The 22,500-nt window shown below is 35.5% G+C and overlaps 2 protein-coding genes and 1 long non-coding RNA gene across 4 annotated transcripts in view; 2 read left to right on the top strand and 1 right to left on the bottom strand.

Annotated features, from left to right (window-relative positions):
* LOC149130362 (uncharacterized) overlaps positions 1–22,500 on the top strand; it is a 253,238-nt gene that overhangs the window by 163,912 nt on the left and 66,826 nt on the right. The window lies entirely within an intron of this gene.
* The window catches only part of LOC106867483 (opioid growth factor receptor-like protein 1), a 95,634-nt gene that overhangs the window by 27,970 nt on the left and 45,164 nt on the right, over positions 1–22,500 (top strand). The window lies entirely within an intron of this gene.
* LOC106867479 (uncharacterized) overlaps positions 17,973–22,500 on the bottom strand; it is a 25,264-nt gene continuing 20,736 nt past the window's right edge. For both annotated transcript variants that reach the window (XM_014912363.3, XM_089345631.1), the window contains one exon: positions 17,973–22,007. In XM_014912363.3, the coding sequence (XP_014767849.2) occupies positions 21,814–22,007 (194 nt within the window). In that variant the 3' untranslated portion in view covers positions 17,973–21,813. The remainder of the gene's footprint in view (positions 22,008–22,500) is intronic.

The following is a 22,500-nucleotide window of genomic DNA, read 5'->3' as shown; positions in this document are numbered from 1 at the left end:
GAGATCGTTGCCAGTGCCCCTGGACTGGCTTGTGCGGGTGGCACATGAGATGCACCATTTTGAGCGTGGCCGTTGCCAGTACCGCCTGACTGGCTCCTGTAGGATTTTCGAGTGAGATCGTTGCCAGTGCCCCTGGACTGGCTTGTGCGGGTGGCACATAAAAGACACCATTTCGAGCGTGGCCGTTTTCGTGCGGGTGACACGTAAAAGCACCCACTACACTCTCTGAGTGGTTGGCATTAGGAAGGGCATCCAGCTGTAGAAACTCTGCCAAATTAGATTGGAGCCTGGTGTTGCCATCCGGTTTCACCAGTCCTCAGTCAAATCGTCCAACCCATGCTAGCATGGAAAGCGGACGTTAAACGATGATGATGATAGTCGAGAGCAATGATGAACAAGAAAGGAGTGAATGTGTAACTCTGCAGAACACCTGCCGTATAATGAGACTGAACCTGGAACCACATGGTTGGGAAGCAAACATCTAACCACACATCCACATCCATTCAGTTGTTTTAAAATGTTACACCTTAATATATTATTCTCACTTCAAGAAGTAATAATACAAAATATTATGAAATATTTGAGTTAGGTATTATTCCAAGCATTAATAAAATTGTTGAATATCCCATGCTCTTCCGTAATACTTAACCCTGTAGCGTTTAAACTGGCCACATCTGGCCCCAAATTTTCTGGACAGAAGAAAAGCTTAAAGTTTAAACAAGAAATTCCTTTTTTCTGTTTAAATCACAAAATTGACTGAGAGGCAATAACAGAATATGACAGGATGTCCATAAGAGACTTTATCTTGGATAAAAATTGCAGTAACTTATGTATCAATGATGTATATACCTTAATTATGATACATAGATGGCTGTGTATATATATATATATATATATATAAATATAGGGCTCAAACATATAAAAGATTATATATATATATATATATATATATTAGTTTATGTATATATTGATATTATCTCAGTTATTAAAACTTTCGATAATTTAAATACGTTAATAGTTACCAGAGGTAGCAAAATTACACTAAAAAACAAGATATCCCAGCCGTTTTACAGGTTGATATACCGAGTTAAAGTGATACATTTTGAGAAGATATGGATAATAATAATAAATGGAGCAAAACGCATGTCAATGAAAGATCCTCTAATTCCTACATATATGTTTCGAAATAAATGATAGTTCTATCACAAAGAAGAAAGAGCTGTTGGGGTTCCTCATTTATTTCTCTTCAGGGAGTTCATAATAAAACATGTAATAGCAAGACAAAAACGAAATAATGGGGTAACTTACGAGCTGAGATGTTACATGGTCAGTGACTGTTAGAAGGTTTGTTTACATTGAGATATAAAGGGGTCAATGATATTATTCCATGGGCTTTAGGAATAAGAACGCTAGTTTACATATATATATATAGATCGCTGACCACACATTTTTTTTCTCTCCTTGTTTCTTTCTGTGTTCCTTTCTGTTGAAGAGCGTAGGCTTGAAACGTTAAAGACTTTCTCTATTCCCAAGCATTATACTAATACATTCATTTGTTGTCTACACCACCTGTCTTCGTCTGTTGTTTTTTCGTGAATTTTCCCTATATATATATATGTATGTATATATATCCGATTCAAACTGTTTTGAATAATACATGTAACTTTCAATAAATGTGTTGAGTGCTCTATCTTTCGTTTGTCCACTCACTCATACATATATCATATATATATATGTGTATGTATGTATGTATATATATATATATGTGTGTATGTATATAAGTGTGTGTGTGTGTATATATATATATATGTGTATATTGGAATAAACGAATAAAAAAAAGGAAAAAACTGAATATAAGGATGTGCACAAGATGTGTATTAGCTTCATGCTACGTGAAAAGAGGGAGTTTGATGTTCCGTGCATAGCTCTTTGTTGGAAAGGAGAAAAGGATGGAAAAGAAGTCCCCAATGGGACGTGTAGTTACATTGCTACTCAAGAAAACCCGTCCACTACAACAGAAGTGTCAAGGCCATGCTTCCCACCAATGAAAAGGATTGGCCTGCAAGAGTCTTGTGCTGGTGCCATGTAAAAGCACTCGTGCCAGTGCTGCATTAGAAGGACCCAGTGGGTGGCATTATGAAGGGCATGCAGCCATAGAAACCAGGCCAAATTAGAGTGCAACCTGGTGCAGCCCTCCAGATGAGCCAGACAATCCAGCCCAAGCCAGCATGGAAAATGTACGTTAAAGGAGGAGTAGTAGTATGATGGTGGAGGCGCAATGGCCTAGTGGTTAGGGCAGTGGACTCGTGGTCGTAGGATCGCGGTTTCGATTCCTAGACCAGGCATTGTGAGTGTTTATTGAGCGAAAACACCTAAAGCTCCATGAGGCTCCGGCAGGGGATGGTAGCGAACCCTGCTGTACTCTTTCACCACAACTTTCTCTCACTCTTACTTCCTGTTTCTGTTGTGCCTGTAATTCAAAGGGTCATCCTTGTCACACTCTGTCACGCTGAATATCCCCTGAGAACTACGTTAAGGGTACACGTGTCTGTGGAGTGCTCAGCCACTTGCACGTTAATTTCACGAGCAGGCTGTTCCATTGATCGTATCAACTGGAACGCTCGACGTCGTAAGCGACGGAGTGCCAACAACAACAGTAGTATGATGAAGATGATGACGATGACGACCGTCATCATCATCGTCGTCGTCGTCGTCGTCGTCGTCGTCGTCGTCGTCGGCGGCGGCGGCGGCGGCGGCGGCGGCGTCGTCGTCGTCATCACCATTGTCATCATCAAAATCTTGAAGCCACAAGATAATGCATAATCAATTTAAAACAACGTGAATGAATAAGCATTACATTTGACAGAGTAATCAGAATGCTAAAGGATTAAATTATTATTAAATTTGCTTGCTAATTTGAGTTACATGCTTTCCCAAGTGGTAATCAAATTGCTAGATATTTCATACTATTTCATGGTACATTATTTTTCCCAAGCGTTTATTGAACTATTGATTATTTCCTGCTACTTTGTGTTATGTATTGTTCCATGTTATGTTAAGCTACTGAATATTTCATGCTTATTAGAGTTGCATAAGACCTCAGGTGCTACTCAACCTATGAGAAGAGGAAGCAGTGCAGGTTTCTGTTGAGAATTTACATGGCTACACACACATCTAGTGCATATTTCATGCTATTTCCAATAACATATTGTTAAGCTCTCAAATATTACACTAGTTACACAATATTCCAAGCATTAATGATGTTGATGACTATTTTATATTTTGTGATACATAATGTTCTAAGCATTTCTTAAACTATCAAATATCTCTTGCAAATTTGACTTATGTATCCTTCTATGCATTCAGATCTATATTTAATCGGTACGGAGCCGACATTAGACTTCAATGGAGACATATAGAGAAACTCCATCAAAAACTAGCTCGTCTTTCAGACCATCTAACTTTCCTGCGTAGTGGTTAAGAACGTTGGCTACTAACACCAAAATTCCGAGTGCAATTCCAGGCAGTAAAAAAATTACAGTAAAAAATGCTTTCCCAAGCTACCACACACTGGGATTAAACCTGGAACCATGTGTTTGGGAAGTAAATTTCTTACCGTGCACTCATATCTGCACCTGTAAAAGAGACTTGCATCAGACGAATATGAATTAGGAATTATTCAAAACATTAAAGTATTGAATATTTCTGCAATTTCGATTTACATATTGTTCCAAATATTTGTTAAACCATTGAATATTTTTGGTTAATTCTAGTTATGTTATATTCTGAGCATTGATAAACTTGCCAAATAGTTTTATGATTTGTAATGATCAAAGCTACGAGATAAAGCATGATTAATTCCAAATAATTTGAATAAATAAGCATTACATTTGACAAGATAATCTGAATGTTAAAGGGTTAAATCAGTAACATCCAGCCCTATTATTCTACTTGTTTTTATGTTCAAACTAGCTAGGTCCAGCCTCTCACACCTCCCCTACAATGTCATTCTATAAATAAACAATTACATCATCGAAATTATGAGGCAATGAGATAATGCATAATTAATTCAAAACAATGTGAATAAATAAATATTACATTTGATGGAGTAATTTGAATGCCAAGTGGTTGAGCTATTGAATATCAAATGCTAATTCGAGTTAGGTAATTTTCCTGCTGTCGTTAAACTATTGAAGCTTTCATATAAATACGAGTTATGAGATATTTGAAGCATTAATTTAATTATCTGATATTTAATGCTAAGTCAAGTCATGATAATTAAATTAATCTTTCTCATTTTCCAATCTGACTTTTGTTATGTAATTTTTAAGCACTAATGAACCATCGTATATAACATGCTAATTAGTATTATGTTATTTACCAAGCATCAATTAAACTATGTAATATTTCATGCTAATTTGAATTCTGTAATTTTTCAAAGCAATCGTTAAGCAGTTTAACCCTTTTGTTACTATATTTATTTTGAGATGCTCTGTGTTTCTTTCAATTAATCTTAAATATAACAAGCAATTGTGTAAAAAAAATTTAGTAGGAGTGGCTGTGTGGGAAGTAGCTTGATTACCAACCACATGGTCCCAGGTTCAGTCCCACTGCGTGGCATCTTGGGCAAATGTCTTCTACTATAGCCTCGGGCCGACCAAAGCCTTGTGAGTGGATTTGGTAGACGGAAACTGAAAGAAGCCCGTTGTATATATGTGTATATATATATATATATTTATATATAGATATGTATGTGTGTGTATATGTTTGTGTGTCTGTGTTTGTCTCCCCAGCATCGCTTGACAACCGATGCTGGTGTGTTTATGTCCCCGTAACTTAGCAGTTCGGCAAAAAGAGACCGATAGAATAAGTACTAGGCTTCCAAAGAATAAGTCCTGGGGTCGATTTGCTCGACTAAAGGCGGTGCTCCAGCATGGCCACAGTCAAAAGACTGAAACAAGCAAGTAAAAGAGTAGTGTTAGGAGCATAAATTGTGACTAAGGTTTGATGGAAGATTTTAATTCAGAACATTTGAAAACAAGACATTTGTAGTACAGAGCCAGAGACGGTTTCAGCCAGATTGGTATCGAAAGGGTTAATATTGGTTTTAATTAGTTAAAATTCTGCTGGGTCAACATTGCCTTTCATCCTCTCTGGAATCGATAAAATAAGTACCAGTTGAACACTGGGGGTCGATGTAGTTGACTTAGCCTCTCTCCCCAAAATTTCTGGCCTTGTGCCAAAATTTGAAACCAATATTGGTTTCAACTTGCGACTGTGTAAGACCACTTTCTAAACTTAGTCCATGCAAATGTTCCAAGAGTCAAAGAATTCTTGTGTGTGAATTTGTTTTGAGTGGGTAAAGCATTGCACGGCACTAAACTCGCTTTTCAGTGCAATCAGTAACAATATCAGTGACACAACTGAGGCTGAGATGACCAGAAGATGACTGCACTTCTACCTTCTCCAAGAATGAAGTTCTAACAAGAACTAGGGGTACTTCACTCCTGTTGATCCACACGCTATTTGAATCATCGCAGAGACCCTAACAGATGCTACAACTCTAGGCCATACATACATACCTACCTACCTACATACCTATCTATCTATCTATCTATCTTCCTCTATCTATCTATCTATCTATCTATCTTCCTCTATCTATCTATCTATCTATCTATCTATCTTCCTCTATCTATCTATCTATCTATCTTCCTCTATCTATCTATCTATCTATCTTCCTCTATCTATCTATCTATCTATCTATCTATCTTCCTCTATCTATCTATCTATCTATCTTCCTCTATCTATCTATCTATCTATCTATCTATCTATCTATCTTCCTCTATCTATCTATCTATCTATCTATCTATCTTCCTCTATCTATCTATCTATCTATCTATCTATCTCTATCTATCTATCTATCTATCTGTCTGTCTGTCTGTCTGTCTATCTATCTATCTATCTATCTATCTATCTATGCATATATGTATACATGTGTGTGGATGTAATATAGGTATATCTATATATGTATATGTATGTGCATATAAATCTCTTTTTGTTTATGGATTCATATGTGTATATGTATATATATTTGAGTATATACATACACATGCATACATACAAGCATACATACATACATACATACATATTTTCCTAAACATACACACAGATATCTGTATATAAGCACTGCACACTCACACAAATATACATACTTTATACATCAATATAAAGTTGGCGTCATTCTATCAAAAGGCCAACCAGTCTGTTACTGTCGGTCTCTTGAGGGTATTTGACATTTCAGATATAGATGACAGGATTTGATGGTCGATAGAGATAATTGACACCTCGCACTTGCAATGTCTGGTTACCAGCACAACAGAACAACAACAACAACTGTAGCAACAGCAGCTGTTACCATAACAACCATGGCAATGACTTGTTAGAAATAGCAGCCAAATCTCCCTCAGCACATAGCCTACTGTCTAAGGTATACTCTTTTACTCTTTTACTCTTTTACTTGTTTCAGTCATTTGACTGCGGCCATGCTGGAGCACCGCCTTTAGTCGAGCAAATCAACCCCAGGACTTATTCTTTGGAAGCCTAGTACTTATTCTATCGATCTCTTTTTGCCGAACCACTAAGTTACGGGGACGTAAACACACCAGCATCGGTTGTCAAGCGATGATGGGGTGGACAAACACAGACACACAAACACACATACATATATATATATATATATATATATATATATATGTATATATATATATATACATATATACGACAGGCTTCTTTCAGTTTCTGTCTACCAAATCCACTCACAAGGCTTTGGTTGGCCCGAGGCTATAGTAGAAGATACTTGCCCAAGATGCCACGCAGTGGGACTGAACCCAGAACCATGTGGTTGGGAAGCAAGCTACTTACCACACACCCACGAAAAATGAACCAACGAGGGAACCCGCTGTGATCTAGCTAGATCTGATAGAAATAGCTGCAAAATCTGCCTCAAATCTCACCCACCTCTCTTATGTATGCATATATATATATATATATATTGTTATATTTCTGCTGCTATATATATATATGTATGTATATATGAACCAATGATGGTGACCTCTGTAGGGTAGCTAGACATTATAAAAGTAGCAGTTAAATCTACTGTCTAATGTATGTGTAATATATGTGTATGAGTCAATAAGGGAGACTTACTAACTTATTTATGTATATATGTATGTATGAGCCAATGAGGGAGACCTCTACATGGTAGCTAGACCTGTTAGAAATAGCAGCCAAATCTCCCTCAAATCATTGCTTACTAACTTATTTATGTATATATGTATGTATGAGCCAATGAGGGAGACCTCTACATGGTAGCTAGACCTGTTAGAAATAGCAACCAAATCTCCCTCAAATCATTGCTTACTAACTTATTTATGTATATATGTATGTATGAGCCAATGAGGGAGACCTCTATATGGTAGTTAGACCTGTTAGAAATAGCAGCCAAATCTCCCTCAAATCATTGCTTACTAACTTATTTATGTATATATGTATGTATGAGCCAATGAGGGAGACCTCTACATGGTAGCTAGACCTGTTAGAAATAGCAGCCAAATCTCCCTCAAATCATTGCTTACTAACTTATTTATGTATATATGTATGTATGAGCCAATGAGGGAGACCTCTACATGGTAGCTAGACCTGTTAGAAATAGCAGTCAAATCTCCCTCAAATCATTGCTTACTAACTTATTTATGTATATATGTAAGTATGAGCCAACGTGGGAGACCTCTATATGGTAGCTAGACCTGTTAGAAATAGCAGCCAAATCTTCCTCAAATCATTGCTTACTAACTTATTTATGTATATATGTATGTATGAGCCAATGAGGGAGACCTCTACATGGTAGCTAGACCTGTTAGAAATAGCAGCCAAATCTCCCTCAAATCATTGCTTACTAACTTATTTATGTATATATGTATGTATGAGCCAATGTGGGAGACCTCTTCATGGTAGCTAGACCTGTTAGAAATAGCAGCCAAATCTTCCTCAAATCATTGCTTACTAACTTATTTATGTATATATGTAAGTATGAGCCAACGTGGGAGACCTCTATATGGTAGCTAGACCTGTTAGAAATAGCAGCCAAATCTTCCTCAAATCATTGCTTACTAACTTATTTATGTATATATGTATGTATGAGCCAATGTGGGAGACCTCTTCATGGTAGCTAGACCTGTTAGAAATAGCAGCCAAATCTTCCTCAAATCATTGCTTACTAACTTATTTATGTATATATGTATGTATGAGCCAATGAGGGAGACCTCTACATGGTAGCTAGACCTGTTAGAAATAGCAGCCAAATCTCCCTCAAATCATTGCTTACTAACTTATTTATGTATATATGTAAGTATGAGCCAACGTGGGAGACCTCTATATGGTAGCTAGACCTGTTAGAAATAGCAGCCAAATCTTCCTCAAATCATTGCTTACTAACTTATTTATGTATATATGTAAGTATGAGCCAACGTGGGAGACCTCTATATGGTAGCTAGACCTGTTAGAAATAGCAGCCAAATCTTCCTCAAATCATTGCTTACTAACTTATTTATGTATATATGTATGTATGAGCCAATGTGGGAGACCTCTATATGGTAGCTAGACCTGTTAGAAATAGCAGCCAAATCTCCCTCAAATCATTGCTTACTAACTTATTTATGTATATATGTATGTATGAGCCAATGTGGGAGACCTCTACATGGTAGCTAGACCTGTTAGAAATAGCAGCCAAATCTCCCTCAAATCATTGCTTACTAACTTATTTATGTATATATGTAAGTATGAGCCAACGTGGGAGACCTCTATATGGTAGCTAGACCTGTTAGAAATAGCAGCCAAATCTTCCTCAAATCATTGCTTACTAACTTATTTATGTATATATGTATGTATGAGCCAATGAGGGAGACCTCTACATGGTAGCTAGACCTGTTAGAAATAGCAGCCAAATCTCCCTCAAATCATTGCTTACTAACTTATTTATGTATATATGTATGTATGAGCCAATGAGGGAGACCTCTACATGGTAGCTAGACCTGTTAGAAATAGCAGCCAAATCTCCCTCAAATCATTGCTTACTAACTTATTTATGTATATATGTATGTATGAGCCAATGAGGGAGACCTCTACATGGTAGCTAGACCTGTTAGAAATAGCAGCCAAATCTCCCTCAAATCATTGCTTACTAACTTATTTATGTATATATGTATGTATGAGCCAATGAGGGAGACCTCTACATGGTAGCTAGACCTGTTAGAAATAGCAGCCAAATCTCCCTCAAATCATTGCTTACTAACTTATTTATGTATATATGTAAGTATGAGCCAACGTGGGAGACCTCTATATGGTAGCTAGACCTGTTAGAAATAGCAGCCAAATCTTCCTCAAATCATTGCTTACTAACTTATTTATGTATATATGTATGTATGAGCCAATGAGGGAGACCTCTACATGGTAGCTAGACCTGTTAGAAATAGCAGCCAAATCTCCCTCAAATCATTGCTTACTAACTTATTTATGTATATATGTAAGTATGAGCCAACGTGGGAGACCTCTATATGGTAGCTAGACCTGTTAGAAATAGCAGCCAAATCTTCCTCAAATCATTGCTTACTAACTTATTTATGTATATATGTATGTATGAGCCAATGTGGGAGACCTCTTCATGGTAGCTAGACCTGTTAGAAATAGCAGCCAAATCTTCCTCAAATCATTGCTTACTAACTTATTTATGTATATATGTATGTATGAGCCAATGAGGGAGACCTCTACATGGTAGCTAGACCTGTTAGAAATAGCAGCCAAATCTCCCTCAAATCATTGCTTACTAACTTATTTATGTATATATGTAAGTATGAGCCAACGTGGGAGACCTCTATATGGTAGCTAGACCTGTTAGAAATAGCAGCCAAATCTCCCTCAAATCATTGCTTACTAACTTATTTATGTATATATGTATGTATGAGCCAATGAGGGAGACCTCTACATGGTAGCTAGACCTGTTAGAAATAGCAGCCAAATCTCCCTCAAATCATTGCTTACTAACTTATTTATGTATATATGTATGTATGAGCCAATGAGGGAGACCTCTACATGGTAGCTAGACCTGTTAGAAATAGCAGCCAAATCTCCCTCAAATCATTGCTTACTAACTTATTTATGTATATATGTAAGTATGAGCCAACGTGGGAGACCTCTATATGGTAGCTAGACCTGTTAGAAATAGCAGCCAAATCTCCCTCAAATCATTGCTTACTAACTTATTTATGTATATATGTATGTATGAGCCAATGTGGGAGACCTCTTCATGGTAGCTATGGCTGGTAGAAATAACAGCCAAAGATACCACAAATCACACTCAACTGTCTAACATCTGTATTAAGAGATCTCATCTTACATCCAGTCAATAAACCTGACCTTTTCCTTAATGGCACGTCGACTTCGAAGAATTTCTGAATCTTCAAATTATCTCCCTTCCTTAAGTGTATGGTCTTAATTGCCATTTGGTCTTTATAATAAATATTTATACTCTAAAAGAAGAGAATAAAATTCTCTTCTTTTACTTGTTTCAGTCATTTGACTGTGTGCCATGCTGGAGCACTGCCTTGAAGAGTTTTAGCTGAACAACTTGACATCAGGACTTATTTTTTTAAGTCTAGTACTTATTCTATTGGGCACTTTAGCTGCACCGCTAAGTTATGGTGATGTAAACACACCAACATTGGTTGTTAAGTGGTGATAGGACAAACACAGACACGAAGGCACACACACATAGATATATATACATACATACATACATACATATATATATATATATATATATATATATATATATATATATATATATATATATATATATATATATATATATATATGTATATATATATATATATATATATATATATATACATATATATATATATGACAGGCTTCTTTCAGTTTCCATCTACCAAATCCATGTGTGTGTATATATACATATATGCACGTATAATGATGTGTGTGTATGTGCATGTATATGTATGTATGTGTGTGTATATGCATGAGTGTGCATTTGTATGTATGTGTGTGCATATATAATGATGTGTGTGTGTTTGTATAAGTATATTTGTAATGTATATGTATGTGTGTGTGTGTGTATATATATACATGCATCTGTGTACATGTATATGTATGTGCATGTATGCATATATTGTGTGCACTTGTATACGTATGTTTGTGCATGTATATTTACGTGTGTGCATCCATAATGATGTGTGTGCTTGAAAATGAATGTGTATGCATGTATATTTATGTTTGTGCGTGTGTATGTATGTGTGTGAGGGAGTGAAAAAAACAACGCCATGGACAGTGGGGCTGCTGTCACCACCACCACCGTCTCTTCTGCCACTACTATCATTAGTGCTAATGTTGTTGAGGACAATGATGACAATGAAGATGCTTAAATATTTATGTTATAATTAAAAAAAAAAAAATTACAACACAAATTCCAGTTGATTAAGATATTTTTATTGAAGAAATTTTCCAAATTTTCAAAAAACTGAAAGGAAAAAGATAAAAGATATGAGTGCATTGTGGGATAGGTGGTATTTAACTCTATTACTATACGTGAGTGCGTATATCGAGAGGTATGATGCATGTATAGGGGGTAGGTGGATGTATATGTGTGTGTGTGTGTGTGTGTGTGCATACACATATATATATGTATATGTATGTATGCATTCACACATAAATATATAAATTCATACAAATATATACATATGTGTGTGTATATATATATATATATATATATATATGTGTGTGTGTGTGTATACATAAAACAAATATATACAAATACAAAGTATAGGGGGTAGGTAGATGTATATATATATATATGTGTGTGTGTGTGTGCATACTGACAGCTAATACCATGACTGGCCGGAGCGAGCTATCTGTCTGTCTGTCTCTCTCTCTATCTATTACTCGAAAGTTATTGGAACAGATTTGACACCTATATCCATGCGTTTGAAAACACAACACAGAGTATAAGGGTACTCGCGTCCGCGCTAGCTGGTCGTGAGTGGTCGATCCTATTATTTTTAAACTTCAAACTTCATTTGTTTTCTATTTTGATAAATTCTCTCTGTTGAAAATTATATTTTTATATTTTAAATAATTTGCAATTTCAGGAAATATGTTTTTATATTAAATTTGTGTTTTCTAATAAGGTGGACGAGTGATTGATAGATAGTAGATAGATATCAGTAAGTAAGTAAGTAAGTAAGCCAAAGTATCAACTCAAACCAGCAGGCAGACAGACAGACGGATATAGGTGTCAAATTTGTTCCAATAACTTTCGAGTAATAGATAGTCATGGTATTAGCTGTCAGTAGCCAAAGAATCGACTCAAACCAGCAACAGGCATGCAGGCAGACAGACAGATACTTCACTAGCAGTGAGCACTTTCACTTCTGACAGCTAATAGCATGACAGTACCCAAGATGTTTGTGTGTGTGTGTGTGTGTACGTGATGTGGGTTCTGAACGTCCACAAATTAGCACGCATGTCGCTCCAATTTTAGGAGGACATTGTTCATGACCCTATCAGTGTTTTTGTCAACTTTTTCTCACAGAGGCACCCGCGTATAGCTGTAAAAATCGATAAACTTTTACCAATTTTGAAATTTGTTGACATGGCGAAGTCAAATCTGTGCGTACGCGCGTGAAGGAGAGAGAGAGAAAGAAAGAAAGAAAGAAAGAAAGAGAGAGAGAAAGAAAGAAAGAAAGAGAAAGAGAGAAATAGTGTGTTTGTGACAAGGGGAGAAACAGAGTGTTTGCCAAGCGTCTAAAAAAAAATAATGAAACAGTGGAAGAGGGAGTCAAAGCGTATTAGGAAAGAAAATGTAGCTGAGGAAGACAGTGTAAAATGCATTTGTTTTCTTAAACATGAGATATAGTTTCAAATAGAAGATGTTTTTGAAAGACACTATATTCTATAATAAGATTATATATACTTTCTCACACAACAATTCAAATATATTTATTTTAAATCATTTATTTATTTTAAATCGTTCATCTTTCTCCCCCCTCTCACTCTCACACATACGCACATATACTACTTTGGGAGCGAAAGACTTTTGTTTATATTTCACAACTATGAAACAAAAACGTATGCAACAATTTGTCAGTCACCCCCCCCCCCCCCAAACCGTTTTTCGGACCACAAAAAGGGTTTGGTAATTTTTCAGATTAACACCCGCACGATTTCCACTAGGGTGTTACGGTTAGGATTAGGATTAGGGTTACGGTTGCGGTTTTAGGGTCAGAGTTAGGGTTAGGGTTTAGGGTTAGAGTTAACATAGAAGGGACAGGCTCCTTATTTTTTGGTTAAGGTTGTTGGTAAGCTTTCCTAAGTTACTCCAATCCAGATCCCCAATGCAAACCTTCAGATCAACCTTCTCCTATGCAGATCTCTAATGCAACATTTAAAAAAAGAGTCAATAAGTGAAAATAACAAATAAACTGATTCCTTATGGGATTTCCCAATCAAATTGCCAGCAAACCATTTTCAGCCAAACCAATTTCAACGGATTTCGCTCAAATCTGATGTCGATGTTACTTATTTTGGTTTGAAATAAAGGACTTAATCATTTAATAATCCTAGCTTAATCCCGAGCAGCGCCGGGTTATACTGCTAGTCATGCATATAATCATATAATACACACATATATTTACCAATGTATATATAAAAACACACACATGCATACATATATTTGTGTATATATATATATATACACACATGCACATATACATATATGTATATGTGTATATATATATATATATATATATATATATATATATATATATATATATATATATATATATATATATATATATATACATATATATCTATATGTATATGCATGTGTGTGTATATATATAAAATAAAACTCATAAACCCAGGGTCTCATAAAGCGAGGTACACATGAATAATTGTATTCAAAGCATAAGGGACAGAAACCATTTTCCACAAAATGATGTAGATTTAGATCAGGGCTTCTCAGCTATTTTTTATGTATAGACCCTTTTGATTACTATTTTATTCTGGTGGACCAATGGCCATTTGATGTTTAAAATTAATTTTTATAGAAACTTCTTTCAAAATTCCTATTTTGTTTTCCACCCATTAACTCGTGTTGGTTGAATTATGTAAAATGTTGTTTCTTGCAGTACATATTGCTAAAGCAAAACTATATCATGGGCCCTTAAAATACTTCTACAATCCCTCAATTTACTATTTTGCTTGTATGAACCCCCTCTGATCATTATTTTGTTCTGGTGGACCTCATAGTCATTCAATGAATTTTGTTTTTCACACATCAAGTTGTGTTGGTTGAACTATGTAAAATGTTTGAGAAAGAAACCAAGCTCTTTCTTGCCATACACACCATTACATACATCTAAAGCAAATTTTTTTCAGGGGCCCTTGAAATACTGTTGTGGCTCCCCTATGCTCAAAAGTCTTAAATGGACTTTTAGGGGCCGTATGGAGCCTGGTTGTGAGCCATTGATTCAGATAATTATATATACTTAGACAGGTGCATGATAAACATAAATGTATCTATTCATTCACATATAGAGATAAATATAGTATATGTATGTTAATATACATTTTAAAACAATGTGTTTGAGTGACTGTATAAACCTAGACAGAAAAAAATCCTATGGAGACATACAGAAAAGGGGAATATCTAGGAAACAATCTTGTGAAATAAGTTATTGTTTTTGACTGAAATGTTATGGCCTTTCTGAGATTATGAAGTTGGGTGCTAAGGTCGTACAGCTATAAACAGGTTGGTTGCCCCATGGTTACAAGCGACATAAGCAGGCTGATATTGTTGAGGAAACATAGGTATAGATATAGTCATGTATATATACATATACATATATATACACACACACATGTATACACAGACTCACATGCACACACATACACACACACAAACACACACACACATATACACACACACACATATACACCCACATGCATATATATATGTGTATATATATATATATATATATATATATATATATATATATATATAATATTAGGGACAAAATCCAAAATTTCAGGTAAAAACTCAATTAAAATCAATTTATAAAAAATTAAAATTAAATTGAGCTATATGTGATAGTGGATTTTCATCGATGAGTTCTTGAAACTTGGTTCTTTTCCCTAAAACTATATATTTTTACGTTCATATATTTGTTTTGCAAGAATTTTGGCTGATAATTAGCAAGGTGAGACACACATAAGAAAGAAGAAAGCAAAGGACCACTGATGAGGTCACAGAAGTGTGACGAAAGAACTCTGGCCGAAATAGGATTAATGTAATATAATGTAATATAAAGCTGAAGCAAATTAACACCAAATATACAGTGCGTGTGTTTTTATTGGCTAAACTGGCAATATGACCATCCCCAAGTACAACAACAAATATATATTTATATATATATATATATATATATATATATATATATATATATATATATATATATATATCTTAACATTTCATGAGCTTAAGGCTTATAAGCAGTCACCGTGTAATGACTATATGCTCTCTATGGAAAAAGTAGGGCTTCTGTAAACATGGGCCATGACTCCACAATTCTTTGTTATCATTTCACCAGCATATCCCTGGCTTATTTATGTCAGATTTAAGAATATAGTCATAGTGTTGTTTTTGTAAACAAACTTCATGTGCTTTTCTGCGATGGTTTTTGGTAAGCAGTATCGATATTTACAATTCTATAAATAATGATGATAATAATATTTTATAAGCTTAAAGCTTATCTATGTAAAATTGTGTGTGCAAATAGATGCAGATTGCTACTGTTACGTTTACGGCTTCATGGAGATTATCATAATCCAGTCTGCTTTCTGAATAGTTGCTAAGTAACTTCTATATACTGTGTAGTATTTCTAGTTACAAACTGCAGAACAAATGTTGGATAAGTAAGGATCAATATGATACAGTATGTTTCCTGATGCTGTTATTCTTGGACACCTAAATTCATTTTGAACACCTAATGTAGGGCTCCAAACAACCATGATGGCGAAACGTGCATAAGAACTTTAATATATTGGTTTAAAGTTTTGGCACAAGGCCAGCAAGTTCAAGGGAGTTGGTAAGTTGGTTACATTGACGCCAGTGCGTAACTGGTACTTATTTTATCGACCCTGAAAGGATAAAAGGCAAAGTTGACCTCAGGCGGAATTTGAACTCAGAACGTATAGATAGACGAAATGCTGCTAAGTATATTGTCTGGCATGCCAGCAGTTCTGCCAGATCACTGCGTTAAATATATGTAAAATATTAGTTTTAAATTCTAACTCAAGCCAAGCAATTTTGGGGGATAGGGTAAAGTTTATTACATCGACCCCAGTGCTCAACTGGTACTTATTTCATCAACCGCGAATGGATGAAAAACAAAGTCGACCTCGGCAGAATTTGAACTCAGAATGTACAGACGAATGAAATGCTGCAAAGCATTTTTTGCCTGGTGCGGTAACAATTCTGCAAGATCGCCATCTCCATAACGATTTAATATAAACTTGTTTCTGTCCAAAATTTTCTTCTCTGTCTGTCTGTCTGTTTGCTTACCTCTTGCCTACCTGTCCGACTGTCTGTCTGTCTGCCTGCCTGTCTGTCTGTCTGTCTGTCTCTCTCCATATATGTACAAACGTATATGTAAATATATGATGGTGATCTCTGTTATCTCCCCTGTCAGTGTATAGACGTGCATTTTCGTGGCTCTAAGGGTCTTTAGCTCTTATTTCTAGCAATGTAGGTGCTACCCTGCACCCACAGTCACAGTTAGTGACAACTGAATTTTCCATTTGGGTTTCATATTGCGTATAGCCGCCTTTGTTATTTTATATATATGTGTGTGTGTGTATGTGTGTGTATAGACCAGAGCATTGTATGTTCTTACGCATTGCTGGTCACAATACTCTTCCTCGCATTGTTGTAGCTTTCGAATGATGCCACTCCGCTGGCGAACGGGGCTGCTCAATGTTACCCCATAACGGAGCGCCAGTCCATTGCAAGGTTACCCATTAACGGGTGAGTGGACTGGACCAATGGGAAACGAAATGTTTCGCTCAAGAATACCATGCACTGCTGGTCTGAGTATCGAAACAACGATCTAACGATTGTCAGTGCAACACCCTAACTACTAAATCACGCACCTTCACACCAACACACACACACACGCGCGCGCACACGCACACACAGACACGTACACACACATGGTAAATATAAGCAATGTAGTTTCGATTCTAGGGCTTGTTTGTTTGAATAATTGAACAGAAGTGCCGAATTTTCGGGAGAAATTAATCGAATATAATCGGAATTGTAACACATCTGTAAGCTAATACAGATGATGATTATGTCACTTTTGCTCTCTTTCCATTCCTTTAATTTCATATGATGCTCTATACTCGCCAAACGTTTTATTTTTTGACCATATAAAAATTGAGTTTTAAACCAAGTTACTAGTATTATTGTCTGAGTGAAATCTGAACACACACACACACATTAAGCGATGTGTGCAATATCATGTATCCCTTACGGCCAGTCTTATCAATCAGTTTTGCACCAGGGGTTCAATGGAGTGTTAGGCAGTACCCCGCCCACATGTATATATCTGAATATATATGTACACGAATATATATAAAAGTATATATACTTGTGTAGATCTACATATATATTTTTTATATATCCATGCGTATAGATCTGTATGTATATTTCGATCTATCCATCCTTCCATAATATATATATATATATATATATATATATATATATATATATATATATATATATATATTATAAGGTTTTTAACTTTTAAATTTTCATATTCAAAAGAGACAGAGACTTCAAACTCGATATATCGATTTATTCACCACTCTGTTAACATTTCTGTGCCAAACTTATCCAGTGACTGGTCCATTGGATTTTGACATTTGGCACTTCTTCAGGAGTGGTTACCATCGGAACAAAACACGAAAAAACACATACATAACGATCATTAAATTCTAAAAATCCCGTTAGATTTATCTTTCAGTTATTGTAGGGGAGATAACTCCTTAATTTTCTATTTTTATTGCTCTCCTGTGAATTTCCACTAGATTAATTAATTTATTTCTTTTTACTATACTATATTACCCGTTCCTTTACCCGTATACATATGCATACATACACTTTACCCGTATACTTATCCATATATACATACATACACACATATACATATATATATATATATATATACATATATACACACATATACATATACATGTACATATACATACATATACATATATATATATATATATATATATATGCATATCTTTCATATATACACACACACACTCTTATATGCACTCATCCATATATGCATAATTGCACATACACAGACATACATGAGACATCATGTTGTACTTCATCACATCTTAAGATCATTTATACCAACGAAACGTACTTCTTATGATATGCGTACATTTCAGAGCATTATTCTTTACTTTATTAATCAAGTTATCCTTAGAGAAGAGTATGTGGTATAGTTCCACCGTACAGAGCGAACAATACTTTCTTCCTCTCTTATATGGCATTGATCTAGCTATTATAGACCATTCTAATGAATACTGTTTATTACTTTCCTTAAGATCCCAGATGTATTTGCTAAGACTAGATATATATAATTGGTGTGTGTGTATATCTATCTATCTGTCTATCTATCTATCTATCTATCTATCTATGTGCGTAAGTCGTCTAAAAGTCCATAAGCCAGGAAAAAGATGCACTCGTATATCTGTCAATAGAGTGGGTATATTATCCAAAGTGTACAGTATTATATATCCATCACTGCTAATCTTACCAATCAGTTTCACGCTAGAGGTACACCGGAGTGTTAGGGAACAATCCAATTACATAACCCTTCACTCATCAGAGGTAGCCGATATAGAACGAAATATGGTGACTGCTCTATATTTCGTAAATGTTGTGTTACTCCTACATAAGCATCCTACCTCTGTCTCAGGTGTGGGGACGACTTGCTAAGATCTTTTTTTACATTAGGTGCACAGTTAAAGGAAATTCTCAGGGTTTTAACATTTAAAGAGAAAGGCAATGCGAACCACAACACTTTGTGGTGTTGCTGTCTCTTAGAAGAGTTAGGTTCTGGCGTGTAACTAATCCTATCTTTGAAACCATTGGCAACCAGAGCTCCATTGTAGTATGGGGCGGCAGCATGAAAAAGCTCTTTGCTTGAAGATAAGATGGTGATTCTTCTGCTGACGCTTTTTATCAGGTTCTTGAAAACTATGCCTGGTTGAAGACTATGGCTGTATGATAGCTTCTTATTTAGCTTTCTAAAGGGTTTATAGGCACCAGACTCCAAGTCCAGGGTCTCATCAAGTCGCCATATTGCATTCTATATCAGCTACCTCTGATGAGCATAGGATTATAGAATTGGATTCTTACTGAACACTCCATTGTACCCCTGATGCGAAACCGATTGGTAAAATCAGCTGTGATGGATATATAATACTGTACACTTCGGATAATACATACATACATACACACATACAAACATACATATAATACACACATGCCACCCTCACACATATGTATGCATTGAATGCATATACATACACACGCTTATATCTGCATATATTGATATATTCACATATATGTAATATATGTATATACCAGACATACATGTTTGTGCTTGCGTATGTGTGTGTACCTGTTTTATATGCATTTGTATATATATTCATGTAAACATATTTATCTGTATATGTGTGTGTGTGTGTGTGTGTGTGTATATATATATATATATATATATATGTATATGTATATACATGTGTGTGTGTGTGTATATATATATATATATATATATATATATATGTATGTATATATTATATATATGTATATATATATATATATATATATATATATATATATATGTATGTATGTATATATATTTATGTGCATACCGATGTATATATATGTATATATATATATATATATATATATATGTATGTATGTATATATATGTATATGTATATATATATATATATATGTATATATATATATATATATCTATATCTATATATATCTTAACCTCAATTCTCATGCTATATGAAAATCAGTCCAACTTTATACTTCACCTCAGCTCTCACCTAATTCAAAACTTGAACCTTAACCATTCAAACGTCACCCCTAACTCTTACCTCATTTCTGAACCCAACACAGTGTTACTCTCTCTTTTCTTTCTTTTCTTACCTATCTCTTTCTTTGCTACTCTACTTTGATAAAGGGGTTTTTATCTGCATTGTCTGTCTTTCTTTTCTTTTTCCTTTTTCAGAGTACAATTCACTGTGCACAACATTTTTCGTTCATTATTTTGGGATGTACTTTTTATCCACTGCCTTTTGAAATTTTGTCTATCTGTTGTAACCCTTTATCTTTTCTTATTGTCCGTCTCTTATAGCCCTTGCTCCATTTCTGCTGTTTTCCCATAAAAATACTTGATATCTCTGTATATTTCCTCCTTTATTTCAATCATTAAATAAGATAAACTTAGTTATGTTTCGGCCAATAACCAGATCTAACTTAACCCTTTCGTTACCAACCCGGCTGAAACCACGACTGGCTCTGTAGTACAAATGTCTTGTTTTCATAAGTCCTAAATTAATATCTTCCACCAAGCCTTAGTCACAATTTAAGTTCTTAACACTAGTTTCATGATAACTGAGTTATTTTTACTAAATTCTCTGTTATATTTAAAGTAATTGAAAGAAACATGGAGCATCTCAAAATAAATACAGTAACGAAAGGGTTAATAGCATTACATGATAAAATCTCTTAAGTTACGTTTTCAAGTTAAGTTTGGTGGTATCATTGTCCATTCAAGTAGGGAGTTGTTGACTGCGGTGTGTTCAGATATAAGGTGATAGAATCTTTTTCTTCTTTGATTTGTTTGGGATAATGTTAAATAGAACAAGGCCTGCAGAGGGAAAGCAATTGTGTTGCAGGGTATATGATGGTTTGTGAAATGTCAGTTGAAGGCCAGTTGAATGCCAGACAAAGGTTAATAAAAATCAGAGCAACTGCCAAGCAAACTCCAGAAGGTTAGGGGAATTTTATACGAATGTTAATTCAAGCTCTGTTGAATGCTTGTTGAATGTCTCATTAAATGGGAGTTGAATGATATTTGAATGCCATCTGAAATCCATTTGAATGCCAGTTGACGGCTATGTGAAGACTGTGTGAAGGCTAGTTGAATGTTAATTAGAGGCTAAGTAAAATCAAAGCAAATTCTCAAGCAAGCTCCAGAAGGTTACTGGAATGTTATACGGATGCCAAAGGCCAGTTGAATGTGAGTCACATGTTATTCGAATGGCAGTTAAATACGAGTTGAAGGGCAGTCAGAGATTGACAAAAAATGATGGCCAGTGGTACGCTACACGAATGCTAACCAAAGATCAGTCGAATGCCTGTTGAAGGCCAATTGAATGTTAAATGCAGGCCAGCTGTACACCAGTCGAAGGCCAAGTAAAAGATAGTTTAAAGCCAGTTGAAGACCAAACTAAAATATGATTAATATCAAGAAATGACCAGTAAACACCAAGCTAAAAATCATATTAAGGTCACATTAAAATGAAGTTACGGTTAAGCTGAAGGTTATGTGTTGTGGTGAGGTGATAGGAATGATTTTGCTGTTAACAGTTCCTTCCTTGAACACAGGACTCAGTCCTTATGCTCCAGTACCATCCTTTCTGGCAGTCCATCCTTATTAAACCTCCGAAGTTACACAGGTAGAACTTGCCGCAGTCGTCCTTGTCTTCATAGAAACCATCTTCGCAGGCCACACAGTTTTCTGTCGACGGGAAGATGCAGAAGTTCCGTTTTTTCACTGTAATGATAGAGAGTGAGTGTGAGTGGGGGTATTGAGTGGTATTGCTGAGTGAGGGTATTGAGTGAGAGTATTGAGTGAGGGTATTGAGTGAAAGTATTGAGTGAGGGCATTGAGTGAACGTATTGAGTGAGGGTATTGAGTGGGTTTAGTGAATAACAATATTGAGAAGCAACGAAAGGGGATGCTGAGTGGGTTTTATTTAATGGGGGTTCTGAGTGAAGAGTATTGAGTGAAAAGTTTGAGTGGAAGCATAGAGTGGAGATATCAGGTGCAGGTTATAACAACACCTATTGCCACTCATACTAACTACTATACTATACATTAAATAATGTAGTCCTAGATACACTATGGCTGAATGAAAGATGGGATGGTCACGGCTGGAACATCTTTGATCACAGGTCTGTCTGGATCTGGACTGACCTGGGGCTAAACAACAACAACAACAACAACAACAACATCTATAGCCACTAATACTAACTACTATGTTGTA

This window comes from Octopus bimaculoides, chromosome 29, assembly GCF_046866305.1.
Source record: "Octopus bimaculoides isolate indiv1 chromosome 29, ASM4686630v1, whole genome shotgun sequence".
Lineage (NCBI taxonomy): Eukaryota > Metazoa > Mollusca > Cephalopoda > Octopoda > Octopodidae > Octopus > Octopus bimaculoides.
This window is presented reverse-complemented; position numbering and strand designations above follow the sequence as displayed.